At 37.1% G+C, this 27,594-nt stretch overlaps 6 protein-coding genes and 1 long non-coding RNA gene across 14 annotated transcripts; 6 read left to right on the forward strand and 1 right to left on the reverse strand.

Annotated features, from left to right (window-relative positions):
* The first annotated feature begins 131 nt into the window (after positions 1 to 131).
* On the forward strand, positions 132 to 2,668 carry LOC131426371 (zinc finger protein 239-like). 2 transcript variants are annotated; one of them, XM_058589057.1, is made up of 2 exons: positions 132 to 225; positions 303 to 2,668. In XM_058589057.1, exon 2 carries the CDS (start codon positions 482 to 484, stop codon positions 1,658 to 1,660), a length of 1,179 nt encoding a protein of 392 aa, XP_058445040.1. In that variant the 5' UTR covers positions 132 to 225; positions 303 to 481; the 3' UTR covers positions 1,661 to 2,668. The 2 variants fall into 2 exon arrangements, with proteins under 2 accessions (XP_058445040.1, XP_058445041.1); XM_058589058.1 differs by having other exon boundaries at positions 179 to 245.
* A 552-nt stretch (positions 2,669 to 3,220) lies between these two features.
* Positions 3,221 to 7,697, forward strand: LOC131426372 (zinc finger protein 665-like). Of its 2 annotated transcripts, none has more exons than XM_058589059.1 (2): positions 3,221 to 3,843; positions 3,897 to 7,697. In XM_058589059.1, exon 2 carries the CDS (start codon positions 4,156 to 4,158, stop codon positions 5,290 to 5,292), a length of 1,137 nt encoding a protein of 378 aa, XP_058445042.1. In that variant the 5' UTR covers positions 3,221 to 3,843; positions 3,897 to 4,155; the 3' UTR covers positions 5,293 to 7,697. The 2 variants fall into 2 exon arrangements, with proteins under 2 accessions (XP_058445042.1, XP_058445043.1); XM_058589060.1 differs by having other exon boundaries at positions 3,901 to 7,697.
* Positions 7,698 to 8,010: 313 nt separating this feature from the next.
* On the forward strand, positions 8,011 to 9,708 carry LOC131426369 (zinc finger protein OZF-like). Of its 3 annotated transcripts, none has more exons than XM_058589052.1 (2): positions 8,011 to 8,163; positions 8,252 to 9,708. In XM_058589052.1, the coding sequence occupies exon 2, from the start codon at positions 8,256 to 8,258 to the stop codon at positions 9,606 to 9,608; it is 1,353 nt and encodes a 450-aa protein (XP_058445035.1). In that variant the 5' UTR covers positions 8,011 to 8,163; positions 8,252 to 8,255; the 3' UTR covers positions 9,609 to 9,708. The 3 variants fall into 3 exon arrangements, with proteins under 3 accessions (XP_058445035.1, XP_058445036.1, XP_058445037.1); XM_058589053.1 differs by having other exon boundaries at positions 8,020 to 8,163; positions 8,236 to 9,708; XM_058589054.1 differs by having other exon boundaries at positions 8,029 to 8,163; positions 8,222 to 9,708.
* Positions 9,709 to 12,977: 3,269 nt separating this feature from the next.
* On the forward strand, positions 12,978 to 14,622 carry LOC131426376 (zinc finger protein OZF-like). Of its 2 annotated transcripts, none has more exons than XM_058589065.1 (2): positions 12,978 to 13,161; positions 13,233 to 14,622. In XM_058589065.1, exon 2 carries the CDS (start codon positions 13,253 to 13,255, stop codon positions 14,432 to 14,434), a length of 1,182 nt encoding a protein of 393 aa, XP_058445048.1. In that variant the 5' UTR covers positions 12,978 to 13,161; positions 13,233 to 13,252; the 3' UTR covers positions 14,435 to 14,622. The 2 variants fall into 2 exon arrangements, with proteins under 2 accessions (XP_058445048.1, XP_058445047.1); XM_058589064.1 differs by having other exon boundaries at positions 13,249 to 14,622.
* Positions 14,623 to 18,724: 4,102 nt separating this feature from the next.
* Positions 18,725 to 21,261, forward strand: LOC131426377 (zinc finger protein 501-like). Of its 2 annotated transcripts, none has more exons than XM_058589066.1 (4): positions 18,725 to 19,029; positions 19,084 to 20,691; positions 20,824 to 21,058; positions 21,164 to 21,261. In XM_058589066.1, exons 1-2 carry the CDS (start codon positions 18,923 to 18,925, stop codon positions 20,288 to 20,290), a joined length of 1,314 nt encoding a protein of 437 aa, XP_058445049.1. In that variant the 5' UTR covers positions 18,725 to 18,922; the 3' UTR covers positions 20,291 to 20,691; positions 20,824 to 21,058; positions 21,164 to 21,261. The 2 variants fall into 2 exon arrangements, with proteins under 2 accessions (XP_058445049.1, XP_058445050.1); XM_058589067.1 differs by having other exon boundaries at positions 18,848 to 19,029; positions 19,092 to 20,691.
* LOC131426378 (uncharacterized) lies at positions 21,254 to 22,144 on the reverse strand. 2 transcript variants are annotated; one of them, XR_009229077.1, is made up of 4 exons: positions 21,921 to 22,144; positions 21,804 to 21,827; positions 21,419 to 21,738; positions 21,254 to 21,360 (listed from the first exon to the last, which is right to left on the reverse strand). It is a non-coding gene; the product is annotated as an uncharacterized LOC131426378 (long non-coding RNA). The 2 variants fall into 2 exon arrangements; XR_009229076.1 differs by having other exon boundaries at positions 21,804 to 22,144.
* Positions 22,145 to 23,654: 1,510 nt separating this feature from the next.
* LOC131426379 (zinc finger protein OZF-like) lies at positions 23,655 to 26,811 on the forward strand. The gene is made up of 2 exons (XM_058589069.1): positions 23,655 to 23,854; positions 23,942 to 26,811. Exon 2 carries the CDS (start codon positions 23,946 to 23,948, stop codon positions 25,299 to 25,301), a length of 1,356 nt encoding a protein of 451 aa, XP_058445052.1. The 5' UTR covers positions 23,655 to 23,854; positions 23,942 to 23,945; the 3' UTR covers positions 25,302 to 26,811.
* The last annotated feature ends 783 nt before the right edge of the window (positions 26,812 to 27,594 follow it).

Consider the following 27,594-nt stretch of genomic DNA (forward strand, 5'->3'; position numbering starts at 1 on the left):
TGTGTATGTTTGAGATATTTTCCATTAGCGTACTCTAGTACGTCAGAGACTCTGCATCATTGATGGAAACACCAGCCATCTGACACCGGTACGCTAGCACCAGCCATTTGAGAAAAAACGGAATTTTAGTTGGCAACTCTGGTAAGCTGTCAAAGGTTCAAATGTTTACAGTAAAACACCAAAATACACTGCGAAACAGCTGGCTGTAATACAATTTTCGCGAAGGTGAATTCGTACTTTCTGTCGTAGTTACAAATAGTGCTTTTCGTGGCTTCAGGTACTAAAGTCGTTCGTATTTTCAGTCAAATAAAATATCAACGAGCACGAGACGTCATAGTAAAGAAGCAGCAATCACCCAATTGCCTAGTAGAGTTTTTCACGATTCACCAAATCAACACGAATATCAAACTTGTGGCGAATTATCCTCAAGGAACTGTTATCTTCCCAAAGCCTTTTACTACAAGAGTTAAGAAGCCTCCATATGAAGCATTCGATTACCCATAATTCTGACAAGCCATTTATATGCGATGTATGCGGTAAAGGTTTTAGCAATAAACAATCATCGATGGACCACAGAAACTTCCATACAGGTGATCGTCCGTACAAATGCACTGGATGCGAAAAGCATTATGCCACACTTGCTTCCCTAAACCAACATATGCTCACTCACACCGATGCTTACAAGCACAATTGCCTTGTGTGCGGCAAAGGATTTATTAAAAGATCTCACTTGAAAGTTCACGAAAACATCCATACAGGAGATCGGCCTTACAAATGCACAGTATGTGGAAAAGATTTTCACACTAACTCTACCCTAATCAATCATATGTCTATTCATACGGGTGATTATCGTTACAAGTGCGAGATGTGTGGCAGAGGTTTCCACGATCGTTCGAAATTGATGAATCATCAACGCCTTCATACGGGCGAGAAATATAAATGTGTCGTATGCCAAACAGATTTTGCTACCCATTCCGCTCTGACCAGTCACATGTCTATTCACACGGGTTATGTTTCGCATAAATGTGACTTGTGCGGTAAAGTCTTCAGTGAACTATCGAATTTGCGAAGGCACAAACATGTTCATTTGAGTGAGAGACCGTACAGATGCATCATATGTAACAAAGATTTTAAGCTTGAGGCCACTCTTGATGCCCATATGCATATTCATACGGGCGAAAAACCGTTCAAATGCGCTATATGCGAAAAAGGTTTTTATACCAACTATCGCCTAACAAATCACATGTCTAACCACACGGGTGATTATCGGTATAAGTGTGATGTGTGTGGTAAAGGATTCTGCATACTGTCGAGATTAAAGAAACATGAGCGCATTCATTCAATTGAAAGACCTTTCCGATGCACGATATGTGGTAAAGATTTGAAAAATAAAGAAACTCTTGCAAGGCACATGAACACTCATACGGGCGGAATGTATAGGTGTACTATCTGCGAAAAAATCTTAGCCACTAGCTCTAGCTTAGCCGAACACATGTCTACGCACACGGGTGTATATCGGCATAAATGTGATGTGTGTGGCAAAGGATACACAAAGAAGTTTAGATATCAGATGCACAAATGCATTTCTACAGGCGATCGTCCAAACGGTAGCCCATCGACACCCCCTATTGAGGAGAATGACGGAGAAAAGTTCAATTAAAATCACTGTAAAAGTAGTATTCAATGTTTGAAAGATTTCAGAATAATCATCATTAATTGATTATTGAAAATGTTTCATTCATTTTGGTTTCTGGTTATGGGCGTATAGCTATCGAGACACATCAGAAGAACAGTGGTGTCAAAGCGAAAGAACCGCAAAGGAAGAACAGCAGCAGCAAGACAGAAGTTTAAGGGATGCTTTCTATGAAGCATATGAGCATAACATAAATCGGACATTTAAATCATTATTTCATAAACTATTTTATGTAAATTTGAGTAAAATCAATCTCTTTCTGTTCGAATCAGGAAACGTGAAAATGCCCTATAATTCGATATGAATTATTTCTATTCACCAGTTTCATGTAGAAAGTTTGAATACACGCAGGGAGGAAATAGGATACTATTGTTCAATAAAAAATTTGGGCAAATAACACTGTTTGAGTAAAATTCAGACTGGTAATATATATTATATACAAATATATTGAGATATTGTTTCAAATTTAATGATTTTACACCATCGAATAAAATTTTCTTTACTTCAAATGCATTTTAAATATATTACCTACGTACACAGATAACAGATATACAGGCTCACATATGAACTGTGTGTAAAATTTGCTCAATCAGCGTGGCGAACACTCGCAGATGTCACCACGATTGACACGAGGTGCCACCGCGATTTTGGTACCGCTTTCACTGAGCCACAATTTTGGGTGCAACATTCACTACACGCTAGATGTTTGTTTTGCTGTTGCTTAAATGGGCAAGTTTATTTTTGTTTTATTTCGATCGAATTCTCGTGTGATTTATGCGACATGGAAATAATATTGTCTTTAACACTTAGGGAAGTCGTGTGATAAGTGTTAAAATTGTTGAAGTTGGAATATTTCTATAACAGGCAGGAGGATTTTGCTATCGTTCCGGAATGTAATGGAACGTTTCGAAAAATCGCGGCGAATAGTCGAGTAGGTGGCGGTAGTGTTTCCAACGTATAGAAAATTTGAAATTTACACAGGATTTTGAAAAATATTTTTCGAGCCTGTATATCTGTTATCTGTGCTACGTATATTGGAATGAATGGATTCCACAGATTTCGTTTTATGATAATCATGTAAAACTGTAAATTTAGTTTCATAATTTAATTTGGAATTCAAACAAACATTTCAGGATCCATTTTGAAGATATTTTCAGTATAAATACATTCACACTAATCCCATTACACATATGACATTAGCCGCCCAACATAATCTGCTAATGAGGTACCTAAGCCTAAATGACTAAAGGTTAGAGTTAAAAATAAATGAAAAGAAAAAAAGGCAAATTCTTTATGCATGACGGTTATTCGGACTATCCGCTCCAAAGTGAATAATGCAATTGGCGAGATTATTTCTGAATGTCCTTCGCATCAGACTTCTCCGTTGAAGTAACGGAGAATTCTGATGTAAAGTTTTTGCTTTCTTTTTTACTGCTGCTACTGCTTATTTCGTCGATATCTATCGGATTCCGATAGCATTGAAAATTTGTTTCAATTCCAATATGCTGTACTCCTACTAGAAAGTGTGGGTAGCCAAAAATCAAAGCGGGAATGTGAATTTGGTAACTCTTTACTCTAGAGCGATTTGTCCACCTCTAGTATTGATTCGTGTAAGCAAAGTATGTCTCACTCAAAAATTTATCTGGATTTGTCTGTGTCTAACTATGCACAAGAAAATTTTGACCGGTCTCTTCATTTTCCGTGCGTAAAAAAAAGGTCCCCCATATAGAGACCAAAAACGTGAAGATCCGAAAAGATTTGAACAAATTTGTAACATATGTGTCTGAAGAAGCGAGAAAAATCTGACATTTGCCAGATAAATCTGGAAACCTGGCAACGCTGCGTGCAAAGGTAAACAAATTAAAGTCAAAGACAGTAAGCAATTAAAATTTGAATTTGATGCGCAGACTAATCAAATTAATTTATTTAATACGATGAAAGCTTACATAAATAGAGAATAGAAAAAATAAATAATAAAATAAAAATCTAACAATACACGGGCAGATGGGCCATCACTGGCTTTAGCCTGTCACGTTAGCGACAGAAAAGAAAAAAAAACATATCAACAGCAATATCAGTGGATGCAGCGATACAGCCGAGCTAAAGCAAATTACACCTAATTCCGGTAACTGCAAAGAGAGTATCCAAATGTGAGTCAGTTATAGATCTGTGCCAGTTTTTTTTAACATTTTTGTATTTTTAGCTAGTATTACGAAGCCTCGCTGTGCACAAGAGCCATTGAACAGCCCTGTAGCATCTTCTTCCTCAGCAGTCGATTATCCCAAGGAGCACCAATGTCATATTGGCGACAAAAAATGCATTCGGAAAAGTCATTTCGACAGATACTCCTTAAAACATGAAAACGAGAAGCCATTCAGTTGTGATCTTTGCTCCAGGAGGTTTTCAATCAATAGTATCCTCAGAAAGCATATGCTCGTTCATGCTGATGTCCAACGGTATAAATGTACTGTATGTGGAAAAAATTTAGTACTAAAAACGGAATAACTAGTCACATGGCTACTCACACAGGTAATCTGTATACGTGTGATGTTTGTGGCAAAGACTATAGGACTTGTTCAAATTTAAAGTCCCACAAACGTATCCATATTGACACGGGTGAACCTGATTTGAACTGTTCAAGCAAAAAGAAGCATGAAATCACGCTTACAAACAATTCACCGTTTATATGCAGCGTATGTGGCAAAGAATTCAATTATAAACATGAACTTGAGCAACACACGAGCCATGATAGACGCAAACGACCGTACGAATGCATCATATGTGGAAAAAATTTCCCGGTCAAACCGAAACTTACTATGCACATGTCTAGCCATACAGGCGTTTATCGGTTTAAGTGTGATGTGTGTGGCAAAGGACTCACTACCAGAACACTACTGAAAATGCATGAGCGGATTCATACAGGCGAGCGACCATACAAATGCGCGATATGTGAAAAAGATTTTGCCTATAAGCGTGCTCTCACTGAACACATGTCGGTTCATGGAATCGAAAATCCTCATAAGTGTGATGTATGTGGAAAAGGCTTTAGTATCCTTGCCAAGTTCAAGAGACACGCACGCACCCATACAACTGAACGACCATACAAATGTGCAGTTTGCGAAAAAGATTTTTCCAATAAACCGGCTCTTACCGTTCATATGTCTATCCATAGAACCAATTATCCATACAAATGTGATGTGTGTGGCAAAGGCTTTCATATTCGTGCTTCCTTCGAGAAACACGAACTCCTTCATACAGGTGAGCGACCGTTTAAATGCAACGTATGTGAAAAGGATTTTCGTTGCAAAGATTACTTGAAAATACACATGCGCCTTCATACCGGTGAGCGACCGTACGAATGCACCGAATGCGGAAAAGACTTTATCACTAACTCTCATCTGAGACTCCACATGCATATGCACAAGGGTGATTACAAGCATAAGTGTGATGTGTGCGGCAAAGCATTTAGTTGCAGATCACTCTTACAAGCGCACGAGTACACTCACACCGGAGAGCGTCCGCATAAATGCACCATATGCAGTAAAGGATATATTCGTCAAAACTATTTGATCGCACACATGAAAGTTCATCGGGAATAGCAAAGAACATTACCGGTATAAGTGTGGTGTGCGTGGCTGGTTTTTGTTGAGCCGCGAGGTGGCATTAGCAGTTCAACATAGTGGTGAGTGCTAATGCACTGGTGAGAAGACGACGAAACGTATAAAAAATTTAGTAAAAAAAATAGCAACTGTCATGGATTCAACTATAATATCAATTTGTGATCTTCCTATTTTCAGGTAGAAAATATACACGTTGTTCTTGAAATTCGTCGAGTGAATCCTCTCTTTTTTATTGCTACACAGATTCTTTTGTGATTGAATATTTTTTTCAACTTTTAAATTAAATAATTAAACATTTAATGTTAGAGAAAATAGAATATCTGAATATACACATATACATAAAAAACAATTTTTTTTTCGATTAACAACTTCGTGGCAACTGATTAATGCATTCGTGGCTCTTAAGTTTTGTACGATGATGAAAATTTTTGCCACATACGTCGCACTCATATCTGTGATCTCCCTTGTAATTGAACATATGCACCTCACCAGTATGAATACTTTCGTGTATTTTTAAAAGCGCGTTCGAGGTGAATCCTTTGCCACACACATCACACCTAAATCGATAATCATCCTTGTGAACAGTATGTAGTCCTATGTTTTTTTTTCAGGATACTCTTGAATGAAAAGGTTTTAATGCAAAAATCACAACTAAATGGCGGCTCGCCTCCATGTTTTAGGACGTGTTTGTCGAAACAACCCTTCCGAGCGAATTGTTTATCACAAATCTGACGCAGCCCACCTGGGTTTGATTCCCAACCCCGCACATAGGGTCAGAAAGTTTTTCTGATCCGAAGAGGCGAATAACCTTAAGGTTAAAACCTCTATAATCGAAACAAAAAAAAAAATCTGACAAATTTGGTTACAGGAGATGAAGATACTACTAGATTTTTTGATCGTTCAGAATATTTTATTCATGGTAAGATTTTATTTCACTGAAACTTCGCTACCAAGATTCAAAAATTTGGTGGGTATTATTTCAATTTTGAGAAATTTGATTCCTGTGTGAAAACAATTTCAGTGTGTGTTCACTGAAATTGTTTTCTGCACTTTCATTAAACAGCGGGCTGTTGATTTGGTAGTTTTGGGCAGGGATGTCAAGTTTGGAACTTTTTAGTGGTCCCAAACGGAAATAAGTAGTTTTTTCAATGCATTCGAAATAACCTTTTCTGACAGCTTATTTACACACACACACAGTATTGTACACGATCGCAGGTATATTTTCAGTATCAAACAAATATTCATATCATATACTGTGCGCATTAGAATGGTATGAACGTGGCTTAACATATGGTGGACAACAACGTCATCACAAAAAAGCATTGACTTCAGAAACCACCACTCATAGCAGGGACTTGGTCTTATGTATGCGTTTAGCGAAACCAATTATATCTTATGCGAAGCAAAGTGATGGCATTACATTCTTTTTGTGGAATTTGGCAGCCGATTCACAGTATGACTAGTACTACGATACTACTGACACTATGCATGACTAGTACTACGATCCTACCAGCGCCCTATGTATTGAATTCTATCTTATGTGGTCTTCGAATTCGACGGAAAGTGGTAATGCAGATTGCTGGTCACCGATGAAAGACTGCAAACCATGTACGAATACTGTCATCAAAGTGTTCACTATGGCAAGCTTTGTGAGAAAATTGACACAATCAAATCTAGGGCCAAGTACAATGAAACGTCTTCTATACAAGTCACACGTAATCACAGTACTTCGGAGACACGCACAATGCATAAAGTTGTCTTTTTCACTATTTAATTTACACTGGATTCTGTTCAAGCCTGTACATATGTTATCTCCACGAATTACTAAAAAGTAATGCCATTTTTAATGAACGTGTAATGGCAATAATGATGAATTCTCCATGTAAATTAGGAATGTCATTACTTAATAATCATTAAAAATGACATTGATCACTAAACAGAAGTGTTGTTTCTTGTGATATATAGGGTAACAGAGGTATTTTGGCCCACTTCAGGATTGATTTTATTTTGGCCCACTTTGTAATAATATCCACCAAATGTTGTAATATCTTAGAAAACCCCTTCCGCAATAGGTAACTTAATGTGGTTAGCTTCAAATTGATGCAACATGAGTTACTTAACATCGATAAAATCCGATGAAATCGATAAAGTTTGTTAGGTGGACCAAAATATATGAAGTGGCCAAAATACCTCTGTTACCCTATTGATCTGAACTCAGAAATTTGTGTCGATATTTGATGATCAGCACTGAATTGTAACGATATTAATATTTGATACATAGAAAAATTTGAATTGAGCATTATGAAACTCAGACTGAAAGACATGACATAATTATTGTGTTAAGCGCTGAAATCCCAGATCGATTAAATTGTGAATAAAAATATATACACATTATTTTTTCATGGATTTATTCTGAAATATTTGGCATCTCTGTTTGGGAGGAATAGCATCAGCGCTGCCAACTATACCGATTTATTGGTATTTATACCCATTTTACTTGATACAGGAATATAGATATGCTCTCATAACATACCGATATATTTTCATACAGATGAATACCGATTTTCAGTTTTTGTGTTTGATTTCATATGGTTAAACCAAGTGGAGCGACCTAAATTGATTTTTGATTTTTAGAGACGAATATTGTACAGATTGATATTTCCGCCAAATACAGATTTTCGAAAAAAAAGTTGGCAGCTCTGAATTCCATCAACAAAGCTAAATCAAAACACCTAACAATTCAACAGTATGTAGAATAATGGAAATCTTTCTATTAATGTTAGTGGATTCATCGAAACACCTGAACTGATACAGAAAGGATTCTAGTTGTTGCATTGAAATTTCACCGAGGTGAGCCTCAAATACAGTTCGCATACCCGAAAAATATTTAAATGAGCTACATCAACAGCTTCAATTTAAAAGCTCTTCACACTTTCAGTGAAATGGAATCATATGATGCCCAAAACATCCTACGCATCAAGGAAGAACCATTAAACAACCCAGTAGCGTTTGTGTCTCCAACAATAGATTTCCAAAAGCCACACCATTGCGAGATATGTGGTAAACAATTTACCCGTAAAAGTTATTACGACAGACATGTTTTGAAGCATGGAAACGAAAAACCATTTAGTTGCGATCTTTGCGAAAAGAAGTTTTTATTCAAGAGTGCCTTAAAAGCCCATATGGTCGTCCACACTGATGTCAAACCGTATAAATGCACTATTCGCGGAAAAGATTTTGTTGCTAAACACTTTCTAGCCGTACATATGTCTAAGCACACGGAAGATTATCCACATAAATGTGATGTGTGCGGCAAAGGATTCATTTCTAGTTCACTTTTGAAGAGACACGAGACCATTCATACAGGTGAAAATCCGTACAAATGCCCTGTCTGCGAAAAAGATTATTCGAGTAAAGGCGATCTAACGCGGCACATGTTTACTCACGGGACCATATATCAACATAATTGCGATGTGTGTGGTAGAGGTTTTCATGATCGTTCAAATTTCAAGAACCACATACGCATCCACACAGGAGAGCGACCGTTCAAATGCAGTATATGTGACAAAGATTTCATTCGTCAAACTCATCTTGTGGAACACATGCGCCATCATACAGGTGAGCGACCAAATCAATGCAATGTTTGCAAAAAAACTTTTACCACTAAACGGAGTCTCAACCAACACATGTCTGTTCATACGGGTGAATATCGACATAAGTGCGATGTGTGTGGCAAAGGATTCACTACTAGCACATTTTTGAAGATACACAAGAATATTCATACGGGTGAGCGCCCATTTAAGTGCACAGTATGCGAAAAAGGTTTCTCTAGTAAACGTGTTCTTACCCGTCACATGTTTATTCATGGAACCGACTATCATTACAAGTGCGATGTGTGTGGCAAAGGCTTCCATGATCTGTCAAACTTTAAGGTCCACGAACGCATTCATACCGGTGAACGACCGTTTAAATGCACTATATGTGACCAAGATTTCAACTGCCAAAGCCATCTTGTAAAGCACATGCGACGTCATACAGGCGAAAGGCCGTACTCGTGCACTATATGCGGCAGAGATTTCATTGCTAAAAACAATCTAACCGAACATATGTCCATTCATAATGATGATTACAGGCATACATGTGAAGTGTGTGGTAAAGGATTCATGAGCAGTTCACATTTAAAAGGACACGCAAATATTCATAATGGAGAACGGCCTCATAAATGTACTGTTTGTAACAAAGGTTTTACTCGCGAAGACTATTTAATCGGTCACATGAGGGTTCATCAGAGGTAAGTAATATATAATAGCAAATTTGTATGTTTTTTAACAAAGGTTAGATGTTGTTATAAACCATCAGGAATTGTAAAAAAATATACTTCATCACATTCTACAATGCATGTTACCATTTATTTATTCGTATGATACTTTATCAGAGTATTCAAAAAAAAGTTAGAGAACCTTCGAAAATCCTCCCGATGCCTCATTTGAAATGGTTCAACTATGGATCTCTGTCGGCCGAATTCGTCGAAGGAAAGAAATGACCAGCAGCACAATTGGCCTGTTTCAAAAAACGTAAAGTCCCGAATTAGTTTTACGTTCGACCACCAACGGTCCTACATATTGGAACAATGAATGTTGTCAGATGCAATGGTTACAGCTAATTTAACATTGACAGCAAATGGTGAAGAACATCGATGAATGTGTCGAATTTGGTTACAAATTCTCTTCTAGAAATCATCGTATATTCGCAGATCAATTTTTGATAAATCGATGATTTGTTGGTTTACCTTCAAAAGACATGCAATTTTTTCCACTTTCCTCTTATATGAACTGAATTTTTGTACCTCTATTCCACCTGTGAACCTCGTGCATTTTTCGTGAAATTGGCTGGTTTCCGTGACTACGGGTAGTTTTATCGTCTCATTTACAATCTCCAGTACTAAAAATTTCGTAGACCGTCTAAAATAACGTGAATAAATAGTTTCGCCCTTCCTTTCTATCAATTGAAGTATCACCCTGTTTGTTAGCATGGAACAAACGAATTTTTTCCTAAGAATCTAATGGTATTTTACCAGCTCCTCTATGGAGTCACTACTGTTATTGGTGAGAGAAACTTTTCTAAAGTGACATTACATCAGCTCCTCGCCTGAACCGCCAATCTTTAATGGTGGACTTGAAACCTTTCTGTGTGGGTGCAAACGAGTTTATAATAACTAATGTATAGTATGCCATGACAAATTGCGGCAGACATCATTGCACCAGGTCAAGCGAGCTGTAACATAATTGCTTTGGACATTTCACCACGAACAACCTTACAGGTAAGAAGTGTACCGCTCTGGGTGATTCCGTTTCCGATTAATAGTTATAAAATGCACAATGGCGATCCTGCCAGGAGTTGCAATTCAAATAGCATAGTTATTCAAAACGGAAACGGAATCACCAAAGCAACAGAAAATTATTCAAATATTTGGCACAAAGATTTTCATTTTCAAATGAAAAAAAAAAGACGCGTCGGTGGAGATTACGTAACGTTGAAAATAACTGGAACAAGCGGATCATTACGGTCGCGCATCATAAGCGGACCAGGAAGGTCGCGCATCATAAGCGGACCAAGAATGTCGCGCATCAAAGCGGACCAGGAAGGTCGCGCATCAAAGCGGACCAGGAAGGTCGCGCATCAAAGCGGACCAAGAAGGTCGCGCAATAAAATACATTTAAAAAAATGTTGACGATTTTTTTTAATTGAAAAAGGCGGATTCATAAAATCGCGCATCACATAGCGGATCTGGAAGGTCGCGCAAATATTTAAATATAAACGAGCGAACCGAAAACGTCGCGCATAAAGGGAGCAGGCAACGTGGCCGTGCAAATGAAAAAAAAAAGAAAATTAATGAGCGGATTTTCAATAATCGCGCATCTTAAAGCGGATCGTTAGATAGCGTACATTTCAGTTATAAGTTATCTCACGCATATATTTTTGTGTATAATTCCAGACCACAAAAAGGCGTTAAACTAAAGTAATATGGCAAACGACGGAAAATATGTCCGATTGGGCAACTCAAAATATATACCAATATTCGGCTACAATCGTACTATCTGGTACGCAGATTTTCTCGTTCAATTGTGAAAAGAAAATGGCCGAAGAGAAAATGAAAAAGCGGATCACTATGGTCGCGCATTATAAGCGGACCAGGAAGGTCGCGCAATTTTAATAAAAATGGCGGATTCTCGAAATCGCGCATCACAGAGCGGACCAGGAAGGTCGCGCAAATATTTAAATTTAAATAAGCGGACTGGTCGTATTGACAAACCTTCGACAAAATGTCTCCAATAGCTGCATTTCTTGGCTCGAAGTATGTTCTTGTACTTGGTTTCTAAAACAAGAATTTTTCAAAATTCTGAAGAGTTCCTCATCCTCGTTTTAAAAACGTTTTGAAAGCATTTTTTCGCGTGTTTAGCACCTGAGCACTCTTTGTCCCACCAAGGGTTTGGAGGCCTTCTGTTAGACGATGGACCAAGAAATCGTTTGGTTTGGGCTTGTTCTGCGGCCTCCAAATAATGGCTTAATATTTTACTAGTTTGATTGTAGTGCATGAATTTTACTAGTTTGATTGTAGTGTGCATTCGGCTAGCGGGTTAGACTGTATGAATACAGATGTGTTCTTCTGTTGCTCAGTCGATCAATGGACGTACTTTGTAATCCGATTATTCTCAGTTCAAGTCACAGCGGTCGCAATCATAACCTTCTTTTTATTTCAATGAATTTCATGTCATGGAATTTTAGGTATAATATTGAATGTTCTTGCACGTAAAATTGCTCCATTTATGTGCATTTGATAAAATATAAAATCACAGGATTTTTTCGAAGTGTGCAGTGTTAATTCTACATCGTGGATCCGAGCGATATACCACTAAGGGATATACTCGATACACCCAGGGATGCCAAGGGTTAAAAAAAAAAATCTGTGCATTGCGAAAAATCTGAAAACTTGAATGAAACTGTATGATTACACTGAAACGTTATTCCTTCTCTGACATAAGTTCTCGTATATCGACCTATAATTTTATTTTGATTTATTAGAAGTAAAGCTAAGAGAACTAGTATTTCATTTTTTTTGAGAAGAGGGTGGATGTGTGGGTGCAAACGAGTTTATAATAACTAATGTATAGTATGCCATGACAAATTGCGGCAGACATCATTGCACCAGGTCAAGCGAGCTGTAACATAATTGCTTTGGACATTTCACCACGAACAACCTTACAGGTAAGAAGTGTACCGCTCTGGGTGATTCCGTTTCCGATTAATAGTTATAAAATGCACACTTTCCATAACGCTAGTAGTCAGTTCTATCTTTGATCAACCTGGATTTCTCGATTAAGCCTAGCGTAAATGTCTCGCTGTCTGAAATCTGTTGTGGTTACAAATTTGTATTTGGTATTACCTTACCCGTTTTTCAAACTATTCGATTAAGTTTCAATCGATTATCAGGGTTATTAGTCGATTACTCGAATCAGTATTCGATTATTACTATTGAATATTTCAAATTATTCGATTAGTTCAATAATCGAATATAAGTTTCAAATTAATCGATTAAACATTACTCGATTATCTGAGTTATAAATCGATTATTAAAATAATCGATCTATATTACGACATCCCTAATTGAGTATTGACAAACAGAAATGTTGTTTCTTGCGACGAATAACTTTAACGAAGCTAATTCGAAACACCTAACAAATCAACAGTATGCAGAATAATGGAAATCTTTCTAATAATGTTAGTGGATTCATCGAAACACCTGAACTGATACAGAAAGGATAATTGTTGCATTGAAATTTCACCGAGGTGAGCCTCAAATACAGTTCGCATACCCGAAAAATATTTAAATATTGGTCGATGCAACTCTAGTTTTAAAGCTCTTCACACTTTCAGTAAAATGGAATCATACCATGCCAAAAAGATCCTACTCATCAAGGAAGAACCATCAAACAACCCAGTACCGTTTGTCTCTCCAGCAATAGGTTTCCCAAAGCCACACCAATGTGAGATATGTGGTAAACAATTTGCTCGTAAAAATTTTTTCGACAAACATGTTTTGAAGCATGGAAACGAAAAACCATTTAGTTGCGATCTTTGCAAAAAGAAGTTTACATGCAAAAGTGTCTTAAAAGCACATATGGTCGTCCACACTGATGTCAAACCGTTTGAATGCACTATTTGCGGAAAAGATTTTGTTGCTAAACGCTTTCTAACTGTCCATATGTCTAGGCATACAGGTGAAAATCCGTACAAATGCCCTGTCTGCGAAAAAGATTATTCCAGTAAAGGCTGTCTAACGCAACACATGTTTACTCACGGGACCATATATCAACATAATTGTGATGTGTGTGGCAGAGGTTTTCACGATCGTGCAAATTTCAAGTACCACGTACGCATCCACACAGGAGAGCGACCGTTCAAATGCAGTATATGTGACAAAGGTTTCATCCGTCAAATCAATCTTGTGGATCACTTGCGCCTTCATACAGGTGAGCAACCAAACCAATGCAATGTTTGCAAAAAAAATTTTACCACTAAACGGAGTCTCAACCAACACATGCTTGTTCATACGGGTGATTATCGATATAAGTGCGATGTGTGTGGCAAAGGATTCACTACTAGCACATTTTTGAAAATACACAAGAATATGCACACGGGTGAGCGTCCATACAAGTGCACTGTATGTGAAAAAAAATTCTCTAGTAAACGTGCTCTTACCCGTCACATGTTTATTCATGGAACCGACTATCATTACAAATGTGATGTGTGTGGCAAAGGCTTCCATAATCGATCAAACTTTAAGGTCCACGAGCGCATTCATACCGGCGAACGACCGTTTAAATGCACTATATGTGATAAAAGTTTCATCTGCCAAAGCCATCTTATAACACATATGCGTCATCATACGGGCGATCGGCCATACTCGTGCACTATATGCGGGAGAGATTTCTTTTCTAAATACAATCTAACCAAACATATGTCCATTCATAATTATGAGTACAGGCATACGTGTGAAGTGTGTGGTAAAGGATTCATGAGCAGTTCACATTTAAAAGGACACGTCAACATTCATACCTGAGAGCGGCCTCATAAATGTACCGTTTGTAACAAAGGTTATACTCGCGAAGAGTATTTAATCGGACACATGAGGGTTCATCAGAGTAAGGAATTGGAGCACCAGTAAAGATTCTATTCACAAACAGCAGCATTATATAATAGCATTATATATCAAATAAGTAAAAAATAAAATGAATAATTTTCAACAAACGACTCCACAATAAAAAAATTTCAAATAATTATATAAAAAGTTCCATTTGTATGGAAATTGATCAACATGTTCTGAAATATCCCCCGAAATTTTTTTCTAGGTACGCGCCTGGTAGGTGTTATAAACCATCAGGAATTGACAAAAAAATATACAATTCTATCATATCATTCTACAGTGCATGTTACCATTTATTTATTCCTATGATACTTTATCAGAGTATTTAAGAAAAACTACAAGGATCAGCCCCTTGGGGTTGTTTGAGCCGTTGATGTGGAACAAGGCACCCAAAATTTCCAATGATTGACATTTTCAATTAATCGTCACACTTTTGAATCCGCAAATGCACAAGAGTCTGCTTAGATTGATCCTTATTAGGAATCAACACCGAACACTCGAACCCAGAATATAGACTCTATTTATCGTGATTTGTATTTGTTTCGTAGCCGACAAAATTACATCAATAGCCCAAATGTATGCAATTAAATGTTTGTACATGCTTGCGATACGGATATCGATATTTAAGCTTCTCTTCACCAAGCTTGTGTTCATGTTTTGTATGCAAGCAGTTATTTTTATAGCGTTTCTCTACCATTACTACCATTCTTCGATTTCGGTTGAAGCGATAAAATATTTCTCACTATCAATCGAGTTCATCTTATATAAATTAGAAATTAGTCTTATGCACTCAAAATTTACCCTGGGGTAGTTGTCAATTTCTCAGGCGAAACGACATAACATGGGATTTCATCCAATCTTTCATGACACAAGATCAGGGCATAGCAATTAAAGCTTCAAAACGTTTTATGTCACTTTTTGTCTTGCTATGTAGCAACAACCTACCTCTAGCAAGCTACGCATAAGACTGAAACGTTAGCTATAATTTCGCTTCTATTTGTAGATTCGCGTGCTTCCAACAGCTTTGCTTTTGCATCGATTGACCAATCAGAGCGCTGCTTTCCCTTTGATATATCGCTGGTTTCTCTTTGATATATCGCAATCTATTATCCTTTACATCTTACGTGAGCAACGCCATGTCAAATGGTTTTCAGACGGACGTAATCTATACCGATCTTTCGCTCGCCTTCGATAAAATTAACCATGACATCACAATAGCAAAACTGGATCGACTTGGTTTTGGTACAAACGTCCTTCGATGGATACAATCATATCTCAGGAATCGTCATCTTGTGGTTAAAATTGATGATTGTGCTTCGGAAGAATTTGTTGCAACATCTGGAATTCCGCAGGGGAGCCATCTCGCTTTACTTTAACGACGTTAATTTTTCTCTGGAAGGACCGCGCATATCTTTTGCAGATGACCTCAAGATCTACCGTGTTATTCGCACCTTAGAGGATACGACGTTTCTTCAGCGACAATTGGCAATCTTCTCAGATTGGTGCAAATTGAATCACATGACCGTTAATCCATAAAAATGCTCGATCATAACGTTTACGAGAAAAAAAGTACCTTAATAGAATCGAGTCGATTCAACGTAGATTCGTTCGATTCACTCTTCGCCGTTTACCTTGGACCAATCCTCATCAACTACCGAGCTATGAAAGTCGCGGATTGCTAATCGGTCTAGACACACTGCAAGTAAGACGGGAGCTATCGCGTGCTTTAATGATAGCAGACGTTTTGAATGATAGAATCGACTGCCCCACTTTGCTCCGTGAAATCAACATCAATGTTCGTCCTCGAGCTCTCCGCAACAACGCTTTTCTTCGACTTCCTTTACGCCGCACTAACTACGGGATAAACGGTGCGATTATCGGCTTACAACGGTCATTTAATCGAGTGTCATCTGAGTTCGACTTCAATCTTTCACGGCATAAAACTAGGGCCAAATTCTTACATAGTATTAGAATTAATCATTAGGACCACATCGTGTCTGTTGATTTTACAATAAATAAATAAACAAATAAATAAATAAAAAAATCAGTTAGTCGTACAATGAATGCAATCATAAATTAAGTAAACCTAGATTTCCCACGGTACGGTGACACTGATAGCGCTTCTAGTGAGAAACAGGTGTACTGTTTTTTTTTTTTTGTTTCAATTATAGAGGCTTTAACATTAATGTCATTCGTCTCTTCGGGCCAGAAAAACTTTCTGACCCTATGTGCGGGGTTGGGAATCGAACCCAGGCGGGCGGCGTGAAAGGCATCGACTTACCCATCACGCTGTACCCGTCCCCAGGTGTACTGTTTTCCATTAGCTACTCTGTTTGTGTTAAACGCGCAGGCAACTTTGTACATGCATTTTAGGAGCATTTACGCACCCATTCTACACCAGACGGCGCATTTGGTGTCACGGCTATCCCAGCGCAGACTAATCAGAAGTGAACAAATGAACACAGCATAGTTAGAGTAGAAGTTTTTCTAGACCCCAACGTTTCTGATTGATATTTTTTTTTAATTTTTGGTGGTTGTTCAAAGTGAAAACTACGATTTTTCACAAAAAACCGCCTTTTGTAGCTGTAAACCCCCCCAAAGTAACAAAAAAATTTGAAAAAAATTGGTGCAGTAGTTTTTGAATGACGATGGACACTGGCTTTCAAAACCTGCTTTCGAGAAAAACGTGTTTGAAGTTTTTGTCGTGAATACGACTTACTTTACTATGGGGTGCCTTTTCAAAATTTACCCTCTGAGAGAGTGATAAGTTTTTGATCGTGAATATCTATTGTTGTATCTAATGAATCAACATAATTCTTGCGACATGCCATCGGAAATATGATCACAATTTTATGATAAAATTTTCAGTTTTGTGACATAGTCTCAAATAATTCAAAATTGAACTTTTCTGAAATGTTTGGTATAAACGAGTATCAAAGAGGATAATTCATAAGGCGCATTTGCCTTTCTCGTATTTTTAAAGCTCATAGCTCAGTGATCTGTGAAAGGATTTATATAATCTAACTACCAATAGAATCGAAATTTTTCAATTTAAACGTGTATAGCAAAAGCATTGAAGTATTTCAATAGTACACTATTGAAAAACCTGTCTCATTTGCTCCATGTCAACACCAGCCAATCAGAATGCGTTCTAAGGAAGAGAACAAAATATCTGCTGCTGTACAACAAATCGTCCGGGAAAAATGTTCCGAAAAGTGGTGAATATCGCAGTGAGTTCCTCAATTTGGTCCTTGTGAATGCTAGAAACGAATCCCTACAGCATATTGATAGTTTCTTTCAATAAAATATGCAAATCCGAAATGAAATAATCGACATTAAAATTCTGTATGCGGCTATTTTTATAGCCGTTAGGACCGCCCATTAGTGAAAAAGCTACAAACGAAATCAGGTAGAAACAAGCCTCTCAACAAAACTTGAATCAGTTTGGATTGTATCGCCACTGCGAGCAGATGTGTTTTGTGTCGTCTGCACGCTTCCGACAAGAACGATTACGTCACAGCTGCCAGTCATTAGCATTGGGAAAAAAACAACGGTGGAGAGCATTGCACAATATCAGCCGTTCTAATGGCTCTAAAAGTTTTCTAAAGAACTATTAGGATTTGTTGTTTGCAAATCGTGGGAAATATCCTCAGTTTACTGCAAATCAAGAACAGTTTGCTTAGATTTGTGCACTTTTCGCTGTGTGAAATTCACAGTAATCGAGATCAAGTGAAGCTTTCTTTGTTTTTGCGAAAAATGTGAAAAAGGGGAATGCGTGCATAATTCATACAATTGATATTCGGAAGTGTTAAGGAACATGTCAGTTGTTTTCGTATTCACGACATCCAGTTATGTCTCTGACATTACCCACCCGCCTTTTTGTCTATAAAATCAATGGAAACAATTTATTACTCCAGGAAGCCCGCAGGGTCTAACATTTTCAAAAAATCATATTTTGTTTTTTTTTATAATTTATTATAATGAAACATTTCCAGAATGTTTTGTCAAGTTTTGAAGTCAATCGAAGTAGAAATCTTGGGCATGTGCGTCGAGATCTTGCTTCTTCGCAGAATGAGATAGACATAGATAATGGTCCATAACTTCCAGATTCTCGTTCCAATAGGCATGAAAATTTCACAGAATATTCTTGAAATGTTTTACTATTAGAAAATAGTAAATGATTTTTCAAAAGCGTTAGACCCTACCCGCCCCTTAAATCCAAACTAATCGATTAAATATTACACGATTATCTGGGTTAATAATCGATTACTCGATTAATTGATCGATATTACGACATCCCTAATTCCGTTCCGAGCATATTGAGTTTTGACAAACAGAAGTGTTTTTTTCTTGTAAGCAATATCATCAACGAAGATAATTCCAAACACCTAACAAATCAACAGTATGCAAAATAATGGACATCTTTCTAATAATGTTAGGGGATTCATCGAAACACCTGAATTGTTGAAGGATGGATTCGATTCTGGTTGTTGCATTGAAGTTTCACCGAGGTGAGCCTTACATTGTTTATGTAGCTCTAGTTATGAAGCTTTTCACATTTTCAGTGAAATAGAATCTTACCATGCTAAAAAGATCCTACTCATCAAGGAAGAACCATTAAACAATCCAGTAGCGTTTGCCTCGCCAGCGATAGATGTCCCAAAGCCACACCAATGTGAGATATGTGGTAAACAATTTACCCGTAAAAATTATTACGACAAACATGTCTTGAAGCATGGAAACGAAAAACCATTTAGTTGCGATCTTTGCAAAAAGAAGTTTACATGCAAAAGTGTCTTAAAAGCACATATGGTCATCCACACTGATGTCAAACCGTTTAAATGCACTATTTGCGGAAAAGATTTTGTTGCTAAACACTTTCTAACAGTACATATGTCTAGGCATACAGGTGAAAATCCATACAAATGCCCTGATTGCGAAAAAGACTATTCCCGTAAAGGCGACCTAAAACGACACATGTTAACCCACGGTACCTTACATCAACATAATTGTGATGTGTGTGGCAGAGGTTTCCATGATCGCTCAAATTTCAAGAATCACTTACGCATCCACACAGGAGAGCGACCGTTAAAATGCAGTATATGTGACAAAGGTTTCATTCGTCAGATCGATCTTGTGGATCACTTGCGCCTTCATACAGGTGAGCGACCAAACCAATGCAATGTGTGCAAAAAAGAGTTTACCACTAAACGAAATCTTAACCAACACATGTCTATTCATACGGGTGATTATCGGCATAAGTGTGATGTGTGTGGCAAAGGATTCACTACTAGCGAGTTTTTGAAAATGCACAAGAACATTCATACGGGTGAGCGTCCGTACAAGTGCACAGTATGCGAAAAAGGTTTCTCTAGTAAACGTGTTCTTACCCGACACATGTTTCTTCACGGAACTGAATATCAATACAAGTGCGATGTGTGTGGCAAAGGCTTCCATGATCTATCAAACTTTAAGGTCCACGAGCGCATTCATACCGGCGAACGACCGTTTAAATGCACTATATGTGGCAAAGATTACAACTGCCAAAGCCATCTTGTACAACACATGCGACGTCATACAGGCGAGCGGCCGTACTCGTGCACTATTTGCGGGAGAGATTTCATTGCTAAACACAATCTGACCGAACATATGTCCATTCATAATCATGATTACAAGCATACATGTGAAGTGTGTGGTAAAGGATTCATGTCCAGGTCACATTTAAAAGGACACGCAAATGTTCATACGAGAGAGCGACCTCATGAAAGTTGACACTTGAAAGTTCACCAGAGCAAGTAATTGGATCATCGGTAAAAAATCTATTCAAAAACAGCAGTAATATATAATAGCTAATTTGTATGATTTTTAACAACGGAATACAAACATTTTATCACATCATTCTACAGTACATGTTATTCGCGACATAGAAGGAGCGGTGCTGCCATCTATCAAAGTTTAGTCTGTGTGTGAAGAGAATGTAAACAAAATATAGAACTTTTTCGCTTAAATAAATGCATTGTTTTTTAAAGTGATTTTGTGCATGTAAAAATATAAAAAACCGATAACGGCTCTTATCTAGACTTTTCAACTTGTTTAGTTGTGTTTTGAAGTTGGTTTTGTGTTAGAAAAAAACGATAATGAAACATCTATTCCGGCGCTGGTAACACGCATAGGTAAGAGCACACATGATGTTTTGTGAAAAAATCATTATGTTACGGTATGTTTATATGACAAGCTAGTACGTAACATTACAAAAAAAGTTTATCGAGACTTAAGTAAAATTATTTTTTCTCTGAATATCGTAGAACATGGATCTGAAAAGCAGTTTTGATGATTACGCAAAAACGATCTTTGACAATGTTTCTGATGCTGACGAGGGCATTAACGAAAGGAAGATTACAAACACAAGTGTCCGCCAGGAATATCATTTCATTCCTTCCCGAAAATGTCAAAAGACACTTCAAAATTGAGCCGACGAATACTGTGCGTGTGTGTAGATTCTATTTCACTACACATTCAATATATTATATTTTCCATCAAGTAAGTGTAAAAAATGATTTAAAATCAAACCCAGACAGGCGTTACTCGCTGTCTATTTACAAGTATGAAACGTACGTATCAATGATTAAGAATCTTTTTTTTCAGTTTTAAAGTGGACTCAAGATTCCTGCCCGTTTGCTCATGATTATCGCTTGAGAAATTGTTGATATGTTGAATATATTATGTAATAAAATATTTTGAAACATTTTGTATCCTGATATAGTTTTTATTTTTTAGTAATTATTTTCTCCCAGCATCAGCAATTCTTCAACTTTCGGCATTACCTCATGTACCTGAGAAAACTGAAAATGTAAAATCAAGTCATAAAAATAAAAAAAATCGTACCGAACTTTCAATTACCTCCCACGAAATGGTTCCAAATTTGAGAGTTTTCCAACTCGTCCGAAACAGATCTCTCAATCTTGTGGCCTGATATATATCCGAAGTAGTTTTTGCATCGATTTTCATTGTGCGCGGTTCGGCACTTGAAGATGATGACATAAACAAGGGGAAAATGCACCAAATCCGCCATAGTATACCTCATCTAATTAAACTATCAGGAGGTAACCAGCCTGGAATACCCGTTGGCGTTTGACTACCAAACTGCTAATTCCAGCAGCGAAGCTGAAAACATCCGGCAAGTTCACCAACACACCATACGTATAACTTGATAATGGCTCCTAATGATTATTCGAAAAATAGATTGTTATCTCATTTAAAGTAAACATCTTGATGAAAAACTTACACCATGAGTAGAACACATCCAGTTCTAAAGCACATTGAAAAAATTTTAAGCATATGAATAGATTTTAATTCATAATTGCTGTTTTGAAATGTTGTTTACTTTTTTTCAGATACCTACAGCTGTTTTTTACTCGGGAAAATAAGCATCACTTATTGTATTCATTTTATATTTATCAACTAAAATAGTATCGTCAAAAATTTTTAAAATCATTCCAATTTACCATTTCAAACTGAGTAACGAAAATAGCATAAAACGGTACGTTTGAAAATTTATTACTTTTTTATCTTTTCTTGTTTACCTCCACTTCACACACATAAGCTGTCAAACTCAACTTCGTAGTCGCGAATTGTTTATATATTCGTATGATACTTCATTGGGTTTTTTTTTAAATGTCAAGAATCTTCCCGTAAAACTAAGGCAACGGCGATACGATGCCTCAAATTTGAAATAGTTCGTTTGTTCGTTGAACAGAAAAAATAGCCCGCGGCTCAATTGGGCTATTCCAAAAACGGTAAAGTACCGAATTGGTCTCTCGTTTCGAGAATCTTTCAATGTACTTCACAGATTTTCAAAAGTGCACAGTTTTCTTAAATTTCAAATACAGCTTGTGAGGTGCATCCGACTTTTTATTTTACTTCTAGATTAACGAATGTCATCTCAGTAAGCTGAGCGCTAGAGCAGACGAAAGAAAAAATCACGTTCTATTTTTTCATCTAGCTAAACGAAAAGTGAAAATTTAATTTTCTGTCGCTATCGAGAATGTTTTAGTGCCAGTGTCGATTTTGATCGCACATTCTAGTGAGGTGGTACCGTTAATCGGTACTGTGTTCGAACTATGAACAATTTGTGTAGTGTCTTCTCCTCGTTGAGGTTTTTGCACCCTTGCGCTAACGCTTTGGCTGGTATTTTGTGCTTTTTCCTCGTGAAGTTTTTGACATCAAATGAACTTGCAATCGACCATGACCATATCTTGGAAGCCGTTTCTTATTATAACCTATTACAACTTTTTCTTTTAAATATTTTGATCTCGCATCTTAGTGAATTTGCATAGGAAATCATGGAAAAATGGCTTTGGTTATGTATTGAAATGAAAAAGCATACTAAATTAAATTGCTGTTTACACATGAATCGATCGTGCAAATTTTTATCAGTGTAGAAGCTAGGGTAGAAGCACCATTTATTTTACATCGGGCATAGCGAACTTCATTGTCAATATTCCGTTCCGAGCAGAGATGCCAGATATTTTCATAGAAAATCTGTATTGATTTGTATAAAAAATCTGTATTTATCTGTATTCACTAATGAAAGGAAATTTCGGAAATAAAATGGTGTTTAAAGATGTTATTCCATTAGATTATTGTTATAAAATGGCAGACGCAAGGAGCTTTCCTTTATATCGTAAGTCCTTGCCGTACTGACAAAAACATTCAACGATTGAATTGTTAATCCATATACTTTTTTCGTTTGAAAATGATGACTTGGAATTCAAAAAAGGAATTCAAACGACCAATACGCAACGTCAAGTCAGGTCATACAACTTTTCAGTCTGAAAATAAAGTTTCATGACGCCATGACTTCCTTGAACATCAGTTCAAATTGGTTTCAAATTATGATATAAATGTATTTCAGCGTTCATCATTAAACAGCTGCACGAAAAAATTTTCATTTTAATATGGGCAATCAAACACGCTCAGACGGAAAAGTTTCATTACTTCTTTTTTACTTTTTGTGATATCTGTATAAATCTGTATTTAATTTAAGAAATCTGTATAAAATCTGTACTCTGTATTAAATCTGTATGCGCATGTAAAAATTTGTATAATACAGATAAATCTGTATAAATGGCATCTCTGGTTCCGAGCATATTGAGTATTGACAAGCAGAAGTGTTGTTTCTTGTGAGCAATAGCATCAACGAAGCTAATTCGAAATACCTAACTAGTCAACAGCCTACAAAATAATGGAAATCTTTCTTATAATGTTAGTATATTCATCGATACACCTAAATTGATACGTGAAGGATTCTAGTTGTAGCATTTAAATTTCACCGAGGTGAGCCTTATATGCAGTTCGCATACTGAAAAAATATTTGAATCTTGGTCGATGTAACTCTAGTTGTAAACTTCTTCACACTTTCAGTAAAATGGAAACATATGATGCCAAAAACATCCTACTCATCAAGGAAGATCCATTAAACAATCCAGTAGCGTTTGTCTCTTCAGCGATAGATTTCCCAAAGCCACACCACTGCGAGATATGTGGTAAACAATTTACCCGTAAAAATTATTACGACAAACATGTTTTGAAGCATGGAAACGAAAAACCATTTAGTTGCGATCTTTGCGAAAAGAAGTTTTTATTCAAGAGTGCCTTAAAAGCCCATATGGTCGTCCACACTGATGTCAAACCATATAAATGCACTGTTTGCGGAAAAGATTTTATTGCTCAACACTTTTTAACTGTGCATATGTCTAGGCACATGGGTGATTATCGACATACATGTGATATGTGTGGCAAAGGATTCACTTCTAGTACACTTCTGAAGAGACACGAGAGTGTTCATACGAGTGATAATCCGCACAAATGCCCTATTTGCGGAAAAGATTATTCCAATAAAGGCCATTTTACGCGGCATATGTCTACTCACGAAGCCGTATATGAACATAATTGTGATATGTGTGGCAGAGGCTTCCATGATCGTTCAAATTTTCAGAAACATTTGCGCATCCACACAGGAGAGCGACTGTTCAAATGCAGTATATGTGACAAAGATTTTAATCGTCAAATTCGTCTTGTGGAACACATGCGCCTTCATACAGGTGAACGACCATACCAATGCAATGTGTGCAAAAACGGTTTTATCACTAAAAGTAGACTTAAATATCACATGTCTGTTCATACGGGTGATTATCGACATAAGTGTGATGTGTGTGGCAAAGGGTTCTCTATGAGCACTTTTTTGGAAGTACATAGGAACATTCATACGGGTGAGCGCCCATTCAAGTGTACAGTATGCGAAAAAGGTTTCTCTAGTAAACGTGTTCTTAAACAACACATGTTTATTCATGGAACTGAGTATCAATACAAGTGCGATGTGTGTGGCAAAGGCTTCCATGATCGATCAAACTTTAAGGTCCACGAGCGCGTTCATACCGGTGAACGGCCGTTCAAATGCACTGTATGTGACAAAGGTTTCATCTGCCAAAGCCTTCTTGTAACACATATGCGTCATCATACGGGCGAGCGACCGTACTCGTGCACTATATGCGGGAGAGACTTCATTGCTAAAAACAGTCTAACCGAACATATGTCCATTCATAATGATGAATACAGGCATACGTGTGAAGTGTGTGGTAAAGGATTCATGATCAAGTCACAATGGGAAGGACACGCAAATATTCATACGGGAGAGCGGCCTCATAAATGTACTATTTGTAATAAAGGTTTTACTAACGAAGACTATTTAATCAGACACATAAAGGTTCATCAGAACAAGTAATTTTGTTCACCGGTAAAAAGTATATAATATCTTTGTATAATTTTTAACAATAGTTAGTAGTTGCTATGAACCATCAGGAATTGAGTGAAAAAATACAACTTTATCACATCATTCTACAGTGCATGTTTATATATTCGTATGGTACTTCATCAGGGTTTTTTTAAAGAAGGTCATTAGAATTATCCCGTACAACTAAAGCAACGGCGATACGATACCTCAAATTTGAAATGGTTCGTTCGTTCGTTGAACAGAAAAAATGGCCCGCGGCTAAATTAGGCTATTCCAAAAACGGTAAAGTCCCGAATTGGCCTCTCGACAACTTCGAGAATCTGTGTTTCACAGATCTTCAAAAGTACACAGTTTTCCTAAATATCAAAAACTGTGAAGGCGCCATCCGGCTTATTATTTTAGTTCTAAATTAACAAATGTCATTTTTTTTGTCTCAGTAAGCTGTGCGCTAGAGCAGACCCTCCCATTGGTTGGTGGGCTTGACGGTATTGCAAACATCATCACATACAATCAATTAGCGTTACAATTTGATAAAGATATGCGTTACAGCTTTTAGTTTCATAATTGAATTAAATGAATAACATATGGAACGACTTGAATAAGATGTTGATTGCATTACGCTCCAACATCCGGGGTTGGAGAGGCCGGTAGGGCTTAGCTGAGTTCTTTTTATGTTTTATTTTCATACTACCGGCCCTTATTACCAGTGAGAAGTGACAATTAAGTGGAGTAAACGTATCCCAATTGGGTTTCACACGATGACAATAAATGAACGGTAAATCGAGTCCATCTTTGACGTTTATTGGTGGTTTGTGTACCATGGAATACTGTGGAATGAAATAGAATATTGTAGAATAGAATGAACTAATAATAATGACCGAACCAATGAGAAAACCACTGATAGCTGTCAAACGATGTTCATCCAGTTTATATTGTGAGGATGTATCGTTTGGGACCTGATGGGTGGGATGATGTGTGAGTGAAGTGTAAGAGTAAGCATGTAAATGTAAGCATGCAAGAATGGTAATAAAGGCCACCGTTTCAGCTCAGGACTAACGATCGACCATTAGAAGAGATAGAAATTGGGTAACGGTACCCCCATTCATCTCAAATCCATTAGTCATTTCATATACGAGAACCACTAGTTAGAGTGAGATCTGTTATCTCTGTTTGATAGATTAATTTCAAGAGTAACATGAAATTTGGAGCATTTTGCTTCGTTAAAATAGCAGTATTGAACCATTTCCGAACTACTTTTATGCGCCATTGCTTCTTACAGACGAGGTAAAGATTTTGTATTCGATTTTATCATAATAAACTTATTGAAAGTCGAGCAATCGGTAAAATAACATGGTGACTCTACTATTGAGATGACTAAAGGCACACAAATTTTAGTTAGAATCTATTAGAATAGAAATAGTAACTCAATGTTGTGATGCTTGCTTGTGGAATACATGTAGGTATGTATGCATGTGTGTATGCGTGTGTGCCTGTGTGTATGTATGTGTTTTTTGTGTGTACAATATACATTATACAGTTCCCTCGAGTGAGTTGTATCAAATTGGTTGTGATGCATTTCGATTGTGAGTCAGTGTACACCAGATGTTCAAAAGTGTCTGAGCGGTAATGCTGTCAAGGATCAACCGAAGATAACGAAATGTGAACATGCTGTAGCAATACTAACAAAACCCAAGTGTTAATATCATTTAAATAAAAACGCATGTCCTCAGTTCTTATCCGTCAAACCATGATGAGCTGCTCTACAAAGATCAAAGAAACACTAATATTTTTTTTTTTTTTGGGGAAACGAATGACTGGATGAGGAACAAGAAATACGAAAAAGCTGAAAGAATTAGAAAAGAATATTGGTAAGAACATAAACACCACTGCATACAACTAACTTTTACATTTAAGGAAACAACATAACATGCCAGCAAAAGTACGGAGTGAAAAATGACGGAGTGAAAAATGAAAATTTAATTTTCTGTCGCTATCGAGAATGTTTTAGTGCCAGTGTCGATTTTGATCGCACATTCTAGTGAGGTGGTACCGTTAATCGGTACTGTGTTCGAACTATGAACAATTTGTGTAGTGTCTTCTCCTCGTTGAGGTTTTTGCACCCTTGCGCTAACGCTTTGGCTGGTATTTTGTGCTTTTTCCTCGTGAAGTTGTTGACATCAAATGAAGTTGCAATCGACCATGACCATATTTTGGAAGCCGTTTCTTATTATAACCTGTTACAACTTTTTCTTTCAAATATTTTGATCTCGCATCTTAGTGAATT

This window comes from Malaya genurostris, chromosome 1 (assembly GCF_030247185.1).
Source record: "Malaya genurostris strain Urasoe2022 chromosome 1, Malgen_1.1, whole genome shotgun sequence".
In the NCBI taxonomy this organism is placed as follows: domain Eukaryota; kingdom Metazoa; phylum Arthropoda; class Insecta; order Diptera; family Culicidae; genus Malaya; species Malaya genurostris.